Source organism: Suillus paluster (assembly GCF_016628075.1).
Source record: "Suillus paluster strain FC165 chromosome Unknown EDB91scaffold_15, whole genome shotgun sequence".
In the NCBI taxonomy this organism is placed as follows: domain Eukaryota; kingdom Fungi; phylum Basidiomycota; class Agaricomycetes; order Boletales; family Suillaceae; genus Suillus; species Suillus paluster.
The window spans coordinates 662632-675673 of record NW_024537575.1 but is presented as its reverse complement, the minus strand read 5'-3'; the positions used below and the strand labels follow the sequence as shown (position 1 = coordinate 675673).

General features: G+C 45.9%; 1 protein-coding gene across 1 annotated transcript; it reads left to right on the top strand.

The window, feature by feature from the left end:
- Positions 1-10501: 10501 nt before the first annotated feature.
- Positions 10502-10867, top strand: EDB91DRAFT_1050350 (uncharacterized protein; the record flags this gene model as incomplete). Its single annotated transcript, XM_041313526.1, has 1 exon — positions 10502-10867. A coding segment is annotated over one exon (366 nt), but the record flags the coding sequence as incomplete, so codon positions are not given.
- Between the last annotated feature and the right edge of the window lie 2175 nt (positions 10868-13042).

Sequence of the window (13042 nt, the reverse complement as noted above, 5' to 3'; positions counted from 1 at the left end):
GTCCGTCTGTCTGAGGGTGATATGCTGTCGACATGGACCACTTGGTTCCTAGTCTTTTCGAGACTTCCTGCATGAATTTGGACACAAATTGTGTTCCCTATCCGAGATCACCTTCTTCAGTGTTCCATGCAACTTCCATACATGATTGAGAAATAAGTCCGTGATTCCCTTGGAATTAACATCCTTGGTTGTTGGAGCAAGATGCGTCTGCTTTGTGAAACGATCAACGACCACTAGAATACTGTCTTTTCCTTGGGAGATGGGTAGATCGACAATAAGGTCACAGCTAATAGTTTGCCATGGTCCTTCTGGAATTTCGTTTGGCTTCAAGGGTCTGTGGGGTTTTGACGGTAGCACCTTTGTTTGCTTGCATTGATCACATCCATCTACATAGTCATTGACCCATTTCTGCATCTGGGGCCACCAGTAGTTCCGTGAGACAAGTTCAAGATTTTTGGCACGTCCCATGTGTCCTGCTGCAGGCGAATCATGGAAGATTTCTAGCACTGAGTGATGTATTTCCTTGTTGTTGGGAACGTAAACTAATCCTCTGAACAGAATGAGTCCATCCTCCGTATTCCACTCTTCCAATCCTCTTCTCAACTGCACAGGAGCCTTCTTCAGGGTTTTGATAGCATTTCAGACTTCCGGATCTAAATCAGTACAGTTTCTGATACACTTTAACAGCAAATGTTCTCCTTCTATCAGAATCTGACCTCTTTTTGCGGCTTTAATGTGGAAAAACTTGGGTTTTAAAAGCATGCGATCCAAATTGTCGTTTTCTACCCCCCCTCTGTGGTCTGGCCTCCTGGACAGAGCGTCGGCAGTGTCGTTAACCTTTCCTGGTTTGTGTTGCAGAGTGAAGTTGTACTCTGCAAGGAACAAAGACCATCTCACCTGTCTACGAGTTAACTTCTGGCTTGTCATGAAGTACTCGAGGTTTTTATGGTCCGTCCAGATCTCTACCGGATGAGGTGTGCCCTGCACATAATGCCTCCACTCCTCCAATGCATGGATGATAGATAAAAGTTCTTTGTCGTGAATATTGTAATTACACTCTGCATCTTGCATTGATTTGCTAAAAAAAGGCCACTGGGTGCCATAGTCTGTCTTCTTCCAACTGAGAAAGTACACCACCAGTAGCATAGTCAGATGCATCACTTTCTATCTTTTGTTTTTTATTTGCATCTGGCATGACTAGTACTGGTGCGGAAGTGAAATTGTCTTTGAGGGTTCTAAAAGCCTTCTCTTGCTTATCCATCCATTCCCATGGTACATTCTTCCTGATGAGCTCATTCATGGGTCTGGCAATGTTTGAAAATCCGAGAATGAATTGATGGTAAAAGTTCGCGAATCCCATGAATCTTTGAATGTCCTTGACACAGGTAGGAGTGGGCCATTCCTGAACTCCTTTAACCTTGACCGGATCCATAGAAATGTGTCCATCTTTGATGATCAAACCGAGAAACTCCACTTCTTTCTTCTCAAAGGAACACTTCTCCAGTTTGAGATAGAGATCATTGTCCTGTAGTCTCTGTAGTACCTCACGCACTACCTTCCGATGTTTCTCTACATCATCATTGGTGAAGACCAAGATGTTGTCAATGTAGACTACAACAACCTTGCCTTCCTTTAGATCTTGGAAGATTTGGTCCATCATAGTTTGGAAGGTAGCTAGGGAGTTCGTCATGCTGAAGTACATTACGACTGGTTCATGGTGTCCAAAAGGAGTTTTGAAGGCAGCCTTCCACTGGTCTCCTTCTTTCATTCTAACATTATTGTAACCCCATCGAACGTCCATTTTCGAAAAGAGCTTTGCACCGGAGAGACAATCGATGAGATCTTGAGAACGAGGGAGAGGGTATGCATTTTGGATGGTTTTCTCATTCAACCTCCAATAGTCCATGACGGGTCTGAGCTTTCCGTCCTTCTTAGCAATAAAGAAGAAAGGAGCTGCTACTGGAGATTCAGAATCTCTCAGTCGTCCCAAATCGTATTCCTGCTTCAACCACTTCTCACATGCTTCGTTTTCGGCGGGTGACAGGGGATATGCCTTTGCATTAGGAGGAAGATCATTAGGATCCTTGAGGTCCACCTTGTGATCCCACTTTTTTGACTCAGGGAATCGAGTAGACTCTTCTTCAGAGAAGACCTTAAGGTAGTCATGGAGTCAGTCCGGCACCATTTCTTCTACGGGCTTCTTTTCCTTCTTCTTCTCCTCCTGCTGCACTAACTCTGATGCGACAGAGCTTTTGTACCTGATCCACACATTTTGTGATGAATCTTCATCCTCAATCTCCTCAATCTCAGGCACATTCTTGGTAGCTCCATGTCCAACAGTAGTAGCAAGGTCTGATTGTTCTTCTTCCTCAAGCCTGACATGTCCTCGCAATTCATGTGGCAAAGGCGAAGAGTTGAAGCCTGCCAATTGACTCTGATGATGGATAGAGGCTTCCTCGATATCCTCATCTTCGTCATCTTCTGCCGGTATCAACTCAGGCAACACCAAAAGGATCGAAGAGTTCGTGGCTCTTTGCTTCTTCACCTTGGTCTTTTTGTCCTTGACCTTGGCTTCTTGACATTTAACTGGGCAATGGTCTAATGCCACCTTTCCTGCATTCCAATCGATACTGGGGTTGTGGTATCGTAGCCAATCTATTCCAATGATGACATCATCAGTTCCTAGATCTGTGATCAGAAAGGCTACTTTTTCCTCATGATCCCCTATCATAAGCTTCAAATCTGCATAACTTGTAATTGGTCCAGCGGAATTGTCTGTTTCATCAATATTACGGATTGACATCACTCGCAACAACTGCTTGGTTTGGACTTGATTCTTTTTGACAAACTTTTCACTGATGAAGAGGTTTGTCGCTCCACAGTCCACTAGAGCATTGACAGCTGCTTTCTTGTGTTCCCTCCAATGTAACTGGCAAGTAGAAATGGTCTTGTTTATTCCCAGAACAAACTTCTGATACTTCTGCAAACATAATTGCCGAGTCACCGAGAATGGAAAAACGATTCTTCTGATCTAAGTTCACAGTCAACTTTGATCTCCCTAAAAACCCTTTTGTTCCTCTTTCTTCGCTGGGTTATACATGCTGGAGAGGCAGATCCTCTTGTTGACGATGCAGTGCATATCTTCCAGTGTGAGTGCTTTCACTGCTGGAACTTCTTCTCCCTTGCTGGCGCAGACAGCTGGTCCTTTGCCTTTGTCAAGAGGCTTTCCTGTGCAGTTATGAGCCATGTGCCCGTCTTCTCCACAACGGTAGCATTTGAACTCACATCCCGGTTGTCCTTGAGGTCAGGGTCTACCTCCTGTTCTGGTTGCATCAATGTCCATCGCATTTCCACCCTGTGATGTGGTCTTGGGTGCTACTGGTGCAGATGTTGCAGCAGCACCTTGCCAGGGGTGGCGGGGTGTAAAGCTCATCTTCCTCTTGTCGTCAAGCTCCTCCAGGTTCTGCCCGACTATGAGCATCTCCCTGATCAATCCCTCCAGAGTGTCTTTCCTATTAGGAGCGATATGGGCCAAGGAGTTCTTAACCTGTTGGTCTAGTCCGAGGCGGAGTTTGTGCATCAACTCGTCGTCGGAGAAATGACAGAAAGCAAGCTTCTGATGGAAGATGGAGATGTACTCTCCGACGGTACAATTGCCTTGTCAGAGAGCTTCCAACTCTCTTGCTGCCTTCTCCTCTTTGTTGATGACAGTCCACATGACCTTCATGTCGTTCCTGATGCTGTCATAGGCCCCAGGCTTGCCACTGAGAGCCATGGGGGTAATGCTTTCCGCCCATTTTGCTGCAGCGCCCCGGCAGAAAGAAACGAGGCAGGTACACTTCTGCTGCTCTGTCGCTCCAGGGTAACCTGTGAAGTATATCGCAAGCTGAGTGAGGAAGGTGTTGATGTCAATGGAGTTCTTCTCTACCATGAAGTCCATTGGTTTCGCCATTTTGAGATCAGAGCCTGAAGTCCCAGATGTAGAGCCTGGGATCTTTGTTGTAGATGAGCTCTGCAAAACCGTGATGGAGTTCTCTGTGATCGCCAAAGTGTTCTCCATCATCGTCACCCTGACCCTCAGGTCTGTGTTCTCGTCGTTGGCTACTACTAAGCTGTTGTTGAGAGTGTTGATCTCCTCCTGCATGGGGTCTATCAACCGCCTGGTGTAGTCCCTTTCTTCTGTGACAATGGCGTTGATTGCATCCGAAATGCTTTTGTGGGTGATGGTAGTCAACCTGGACCCTAAGATGCCTTATGGTGCAGAAGGGCCTTTGGTTGGGGTGGTGGATGATTCTACAGATGGAAATGGTGGGAGCCATCCCTGCAGCAATGGGGAATGAATTACGCTCCTCGACGGAGTTGCTACTGGCTGTATCACTGCTGGAGCCATTGTCACTTCTATATCCTCTGAAGCGACGATCCCAGTTTCTCCTAGATTCTCGGACATGGAAGAAGGAACAATGGGAATCCAGACAGGAAACGTTGCTGTGCAGTGTGAGAGCCCTAGCCTTGACTAGGCGGGATCTGTATGGCGGGGCAATGATGATAAAGGTGCGAATGCAGTGCGTGTAGTGGTTCATCAACCTAAGTAGAACTCAAGAGGAGTTTGTGAAAGACATGGTGAACTTTGGGTCTACTTTTAGCACCCTAGGTTCCTATCATAATGTATTTAGACTGTGAGAGGACAGTCACGAGTGCCATTTTGTTATGTAGAAAGCAGATATGTAGCGTACAGTTGGCAGGGTTTTGGGCCTAACTGCAGACGTGCAGAAACAGGACCTAAGTGTCACTGATCCTTATGAACTGGCGGCTCGTAGTAAGACGAGGGCCTGGTTCACTTCTACTAAAAAGGTAACGTAAAGAGATTGATATAACAAAATGCATCAGGGAATGGTGATTGATTTAAATGTAATCCATGAGATAAATCTCAGCAGAATAGCACAGTGAAGTTTATCGAGAACGACGATGTCCAAGATAAAGTTCGAGTCGGAGTGGTAAAAAGACTTAACCTAATGTTATGACCTGAGTTCACCAAATGGTAAAGTCAGACAACAACCACTAGGACTCGGTCACAGATGATGATGATCAACAGATAGGATTGAGCATGAACGTCTAGGTCTACTACAATTGTAGAGAACAAAGAGGTTAAGTCTAAGAAGTACTTACACTAACTAACCTACTTTTATACATAACATTGAATAGGAGATATCTGAGTATGAAAGAAATCAGCCAATGAGAAAAGAGTCGTATGATACTGCGGATGACTGAGCATGACATCATGATATATAAGCGAATGAGTAAGACGGTTACTAAACAGAAACCCAGGATCCGACCGGTTCTTCTTTAGGAAGTGAGATTGTTCTAGCCTGTAGAGTAGGGGAGCCAATCGGAGAAGCAACAGGTGATATGTGAAGAGGTGAAGGTGTGACAGGAAGTGAAGTCATGTGACCGGTTCGGTTACTCAAAATAGCCAGAGGGAAACCAAGGAACGAAAAATGATTTGTGTTTGGAATTTGTGACAATTGGGTGTTGTTTCAGCGCTGGAGTGGCATGTAGTATGTCATAGTATAATGTACCGACAGAAGAGACATGAAAATATAAGGACAGATCCACAGGTTCTGAAGACATGGCTGATAGGGAAGGGAGTAGGGAGGCAGATGCACTGGTGGTTGTTGGTAATGAGCAGGGACTAGTGCTTTTACATCAAAAAAAATTAAAGTCCCTCACGGTCCTCGCCCTGGCTCCAAACACAACCAACATGTTTTTGAATGGCAATACCAGACTCACTCCTAATATCCAGCTGAGCGTTTGCACAGCCACGTCAAATTTTCTTCTCTCAACGTCCAACACACCAACAAGGCCAACGCCTATGGTGTTCAGCAATCCCTAGCTTACAGCCTCTAATCATACCTTATTTGCACCCTCCTGCCCAGCCCCAATTTCGCCTTCTCTCAGTTTCCGCCTTATTAGTTTGCTTGGTTCATGTTGTACTTCTTGGTTTGCATCGGTTCCGCTTTCTCTTGGCTTGTGCCTTAATTAGTTTGCTTGGTTTGTACATGGAATGATCATTATCTCTGCTCCTCGTACACGGTGTGATGAATTCACAGTGTGTGATCCCGTGCACCCAGCGGCTTCCACACTTGTGTCCCTCCTATAGTTAACACTCTAGGCACAGCGCAACCTCTCTAGTCGCACCACACGAAGAACAGAGCACCAGATGAAGCTGGATGCCTTATTCCCGTCCATGGCGCTCAATTTGTTTCCCCCAACCTCCGGCACTATTAAATCTGTGATTCCTTCCACAAGTTCTACATCAGCAAATACACTGATGATCATGCCTTTGAAATCACGTCCTAAAATCTTGATTGTACTTACATCTGTCCTACTTATTACCCTTAATTTGATTTTCCTTCCAATTTCACTTGTTTGCCTCAATTTTCTTTGGCAGTAAGGAAATAAAGTACAAAAAGCAAGAAGTAAGCTGGTCTGGATATGTCATGACAAATTTTAAAGGTACATTAAGGAACATAAGGATTAAAAAGGAATTGGTGGTTTTACTGATGTATTTTGTTCCGCCCATCTGATCCCTGTCTATGGCACTGAACCGCTGTCCCACTGGTTAAATCTCACCATGTCCTCAATATATTCACACTCTTCTATGTAAACAAGTATGCTGACCATCACACCTTTGAAATAGCTACATAGTGCTTGTAGTACGTCTTGCTAACTTTTGTTCAAACTCTTTATTTTTTCAAAACTCGTTACTTTCATTACTTTTTTCAAACTTTTTACTTATTATGTCCTTATTACTTTTCCAATCGCACGAACTTATCATGTACCGAAAATAAGTGAGAAAAGTGTGGATTAGTGATGGGTCTTGTTAGTGTAGGGGGCAGAAGTATTTTGGGGCGAGTTCTGCCAAAAAAAATGGCAGAACGGCAATTGGAAGAATGGCAAAAGTCGGCAGAATTGTTTTGAGGGTTTCTGTGTGTTCTAAGATAATGGCAAAAAATTATCTAAGCTATTGGATGGATGCTACACCCTCTGATGTCAACAGCGCATTAATGTTCCAGGCTGCCTCCGTGCCTTGTGACCCATGGCCAACCACATCAATCTCTTCGACAAACCCTGCAGGTGTAATTCCTTTATCGACTTTCTCCAGCTCATCCCAATCAATAATATCTCCCCCGAAAATATCTGGGACTTCGCCAGTACCTTCTTGCAAGCCTCGTGACTCCAGCATCTTGTTTTCAAATCTGTCAAATTCTTCAAGCAGCTCCTCATCTGTAATTGACTTGGGACCTGCAAGAAATTTGTCGTCTGAGTTGCGAGAGGCACCAGCGAGTGGTGGCACCCATGAAAACGACCTTTGAAGTTCGTCTGCCAAGGCTGTGTCGAGTCCGTGCTCTGGCTGAGTGTGCATATGGGCATGTTTGCGACGTGCTGGCTTGCCAGCTTCATGATCCACTTTGTGCAAGAAATTTGCATAGCTTGCCCAGAGTTTGCTCAGAGACTCGAAAGTCTGAACTGATAGGTTGCAGCACTTCACAGATTGTACCCCACCCAGACCTGAGAAATAACGCTCAACATCAGCAGCATGAGGTACGATTGAGTGGATTATGATCATGAATGCCTTCAATGGACAGCGCTCGGCACTGACGGGGAGGGTTTCCCACCAATCGAGTGCGTCAGCCTGCCCTCCTGAAAATACTCCAGAGCATTTGTGATAATCCTTTAAGTCAGCAACGAGCATTTTTGCAAGCTGTTCACTCCATCACCACTGTTTAGCAATGTCAAGAGCTACCTCCACCATAAATTTGAACGAACATCTGTTTACGGCTTGCGAAATCACAAGTTTTTGGCACATTGGGTGTAAGAATAGCGTGAGACTGTGAGTTTTTGTGTTCATTGCGAAAAAATGCCGGTTGAAGACAGCCTTTGCATGTTGCCAGAAGTGAACATTATCTCCTTCTTTGATTGGCAACTGAGAGATTGTCTTCGCAAGCCGAATTAGCCCAAGCATGCAGGAAGCAAGTGATGAATCGCGGGACTCCTCATCTCCGATAAGGTCAACAATTGGCTTCATAACCTTGATCCCTTGTTCAATGGCAGGCCAAAACTCTGCATCGCAGAGGACAATGGTGACAATATCTGGGGCAACAGGTGAGAGGCCTCCGATCTTCTTCTGTGTGTCTTCCCGCAGACATAAATGGGAAAGTGATTGTCTATAGTTCATTTAATTCTTTGCTCAAACTGATAGTAGTCATATTTTTTCACACCTATGATCACGGACACTCATTGACTGGAGAACAAGTGCATACCAACGAGACTTGCAGTTTTTCTTCAATCCACGGTTGATGCCATCCTTTTTCACCTGTTCTTTCAACTGACCACCCCAGTAGTGGGACCCATTGAAGAATGTCACTACCCGAGCAGCTTTTGTCACATGCTGCTTCATAAACCTAGACTCATCATTTCATTGGAATACTTTGACTAAAGGGGGGAAAGATCTTACGAGAACCCAGTAAATTTTCTCTAGGAACTTCCGTCGGAATGCTTTCATCACGGTGGGATTGTCAGTTGTTGCCGCGATTATGTTATGTCCATCTCCGATCTCCATTCTTTCCAAAGCTTTCACTGAGACATCAAGGAGTTTGTCTGCAGAACCTCAGTGCCCCGTCATATCCTCAAGGTTCAACACGACTGGAGGCTGATTGACTTCAGCAGCCAACGACCCATACAAGCTTCATCTTATTTTATCCTCCCACCCATCAAGCAAATATGTAAGCTTTTTACGTTCCTTGAGACGTGCAATCAGTGTTCTGCCGGTCAGTGAACCAAGGTCACGGTCACTGACCGGATTTCGTGGGAAAGCTGGTGAAGTTTATCGATGTTCATCTGAACACGACTTTGAGGAGTTTCCTGGTCCTACTATAATGAACTATGCTATATCTGGTCAATGCTAGAATCTTTGATTAGACGTTATCTTTGTGCCGCTTCACATATCATTACTCACATAAACGCATGGTTTTCGTGTGTTCGGTTCAAGGGCACGCTTCAAGACTTATAACTCGAAGATGGACTCCCCACTTTCGACACGCTAACTCGATGGCGAAGATCAGCAAGAGATCAAAGTCAAACCGAGGATGGTGGTGGGATCATTTCGTGGAGCACCCAGGTTATGCTGTCAAAGACCCAGCTTTGATGGTCAGCGGAAAGGCAAAGGTGGTGTGTGCAAGGTTCTATGAGCAACGCGTTGCACATGAGCGGGCAATAGACGAGCAGCAGGTTCACGCAGGCCAGCGAGATGCACCGAGGGATGAAGTGGCGATCGCAGGCACTCGTACGCAAGCCTGTTTTATAGCTTTCTTTTACTAACTTGAAGTACTAGTTTGGGCCAGTGGCCAGAATGATCCCCAACGCACCTGGTTAATCAGTCGGCCGACGACACTATTATGTCACTTGCGTGATTGCACATTGCACTCTGAGGATATCCGTTCGCAAGCACGGCTTGAATACCACCAATCATATTCACCGCGAAAAGGTGCCACTCAGGTCCTAACTCCAGCACATCTCAGTGCTATACCTCCAATCATTCTCGCCGCCAGCCCACCAGATCTCAATACATCATCGACTATGCAGTCTGCACGTCCGAGTTTTCCCGCATTGCTAATTCCTGAGGCTGACACAGCCTTGAGTTCTTCCAGTAGCCTTTACCGCGACTCTCTGTCGGTCAGTCCAAGTCCTGCCCTCTTGGAAGTCTCATTACCATCCCATCCAAAGCGCCAACGTCTAATCCAATCCGGTCAATACCACTCTGCTTCTGGCTCACTTCCGCCTCTCTCCCCCATAGCACTGGGCAACCAACTTAACGGCTTTGGCGACCAAGCTTGGATGACTTCAGATCAAGCTGATTGGGAAATCGGGCTTGCAAGACTCACCGCAAGCGCTGGTTTACCACTGCGGTGGGTTGAGAACCACGAATGGAAAGTATTATGCGACTGTTTTCTCCCAAGAGCGAAAATTCCCTCTGCAAAAGTCTTGACGCAGCGTGTCCTACCCCATGCCCTTAATATACTCAAAGGTACCGCTAAAGAAGAATGTCAAGGCGCTAACGCAACATTGCAATGTGATGGTTGGACTGGTGAAAATCACCATCACCTCCTGGGGTTTATGATGACTGCTCGCCGAAAGGTAAATCTAACTGCGGAGACCATCAATCATTTTACTAATTGTCTATTTAGCTGCACACGATTAAAGTTCACGATGCTTCAATGGACCCTCACACCGCCGAAGAACTTCTCAAGCAAATGTTAGATGCAATCAGCAGGATCGAGTCCGAGTGGGGGGCAAGTGTTATCGCTTGCACCACGGACACGTCCGGTGAATCACGAAAAGCTCGGCATCTGCTTCAAGAGCAGCTACCCCACATTGTTGTTCCTAATTGCTTGGCTCATCAGGTATGGCGATTTTTGTGATTCGTCACACTCGCTGATTATGAATGACACAACAACAGTGGAATCTCATCGTCGGTGACCTTTTCAAGGTCAAAGATGACTACGGGATCTATGGAGACATGGCGCAAGAACTAATTACGTGGCTACGCAGCAAGACACGTGTGCTCGCCATTCTCCGCAAAATACAGATGGCGACAATTGGAAAGACGCTCGCAGTTCTCAGGGCAGTGCTGACGCGTTGGATGTCTCATTATCTTGCCTATCGCCGCCTCCTTGAGCTTCATCCTGCACTCGAATTGCTTGTAACGAAGCACGAAGCTCATTTGATATCAGGTGGAGATGCACACTCACGCAGAAAGACTCAAACAGCCATTGCAACAATCAAAAACGCAACATTTTGGCATGCATTGGCACGGTACGGTTCAAAAATAAATGTAAAAATTGGAACTAATGCTCTCTGTAGATGGAAAACGTTGCTGGAGCCAATTTCCCTCATGACGAATGTTCATCAAGCAGCCCAGGCAAGACCCGAAAATGTTGCAATATCATTTGGTTTTCTGCACTTTCGCTACTCCAAGATCGACAACAGCACTGATCTGGCAGCTCGTACAGCTGTTCTTGCAAGCGTCGAGCACCGCTGGGAACAGTGCGACCAGGAAGTCTTTATTGCTGCCATCATTGTGAATCCTTTCTATAAGGTTTCTCCATTCCGGAATGTACCCCTCACAATGCGTGCGGGGCTTGCGACACTTTTTGCACGTCTTTGGCGCCATTTTTACAACACTAATGATATACCACTTGATCTTTATATGGACTTGGACGACTATTTGAATAGCTCCCATGACTTCGCATACATGGACAACTACAAGCTTTCACTGTTATATCGCACAGAAAAGGAGGTATGCTTCATCAAACTGATTGTTTCAAGTTCAGAAGACATTGCTAACAGTCCTCAGGGTGTTTCGGTCGATCCAATCGATATATGGACAGGACTGTCACATCCCGGTTCAGCACGTCGACCACTTCATACTATCGCTCAACGTCTTCTCTCGATTTGCCCGAATTCCTGCCTCTTGCGAACGCCTATTTAGCATGTTTGGCGCGATTCTCACGAAATGGCGCAATCGGCTCTCAACTGAGACGCTCACCCTTCTGGCAGAACTCAAGATGTATGTTCATGAGGAGCATGTACGCAATGACGTGGTCAAGAAGCGGCTTCAGCGCCGGTACTGTGACACCGAGGACACTGACAAAGCAGAGCCTACTCAAGTAGTTCATGCAGTTGGTGATGATCTATCAGGAGAAAGCAGTGAACGGGAGCCACGCAGCCTTGCTTTCGAGAGGCGAGGGATAAGCGATGTTGCCGCAGACCTTATCCGAGCTGTTCAGGAGGAGGAGGAGATTTCCGCCACAGAATCAATGCACTCAGTCCCCGTCGGTGCTGTCGGTGGTTCATTCTCCCGCATTGCTATCAATGACTTACTTGACTATTCTCGTGCGGAGGAATGGCTAGGGATCTTTTTATAAAGTCGCCATTCGAGGTTTAGACGCTGAGCTTGAGTTGTATGAGCTTCTTGACTTAGATGCAGAGGGAATCGACGATCCAGACTTTCCTCAAGCTGACGATGTTCTTGACGAGTAGATTCAGAAAATTAGTGCTACCTTAGTAGTAGTAGTAGTAGTTGAGTACTATCCATTCTGCGATCGTTGACGCACCGTGTACTGCACTTTGAACATTCACTCCTGCTTCATCGTCCAATCAGACATGATTATCTAATATCCAAGCAGGACATCTGGCACTGCACGGGTTCAGTTCACTTGCATCCATGGGAAAGTTCGCAGCTGAACGTACATTAACTTTGATGAACGTACACTGACCGGCAGAACACTGCGTGCAATGTCCTCGATTTGGACGCGCGCAACTTCGCTATCCATAATTGAATGTGACAGCACATAACGTGATGGTGCTTGATACGAGGGCCGAATTTCATCAAGGAAGTTACGGAAAAACCAGTTCTCCGCAACCAAGAAAGGTATATTAGCGTGAACGATGAATCTGTGGGTTTAATATTCACACAGTCAGTACACAGTCAATGATTTGTGACACTTGAACTCACCGAAACAATTTGAAATTTGCACGTGTTGCTTGCTCTGGAGTGACTGGAAGATCCACGAATCCAAAGAGGTTCTTCTGTTTCTGTGGAGCTTTAGCTGTGTCTCCTGAAGTTGATGGGGATGAAGAATCTGCATCCACGATAGGTGGGAGTAGTAGTGCTTGATTTCCGTTCTTTGTAGCGAGATAGTTACGGACTTCTGTGCGAGCGTGATCTGGAGCCGTAGGGCAAATATTCCGGTCAAGAATATGCTTGAGATGTTTGTCGTCGCCGCTCGCGACCTTCTATAGACGTCGAACAGTAGTTGCATTTGTAAAAATAACGGTTGGATGAATTTTGGGCTTTTCGATCCTGGATAAAGTGGTTGGTGATGATTTTTCGAGTAGGGCGGCCCGTAGACTTTTTCGAGGACATATTGGCATGCACGGAGGCTCAGATACACTTATTCGAAGTCAAACATATTCTATTTGA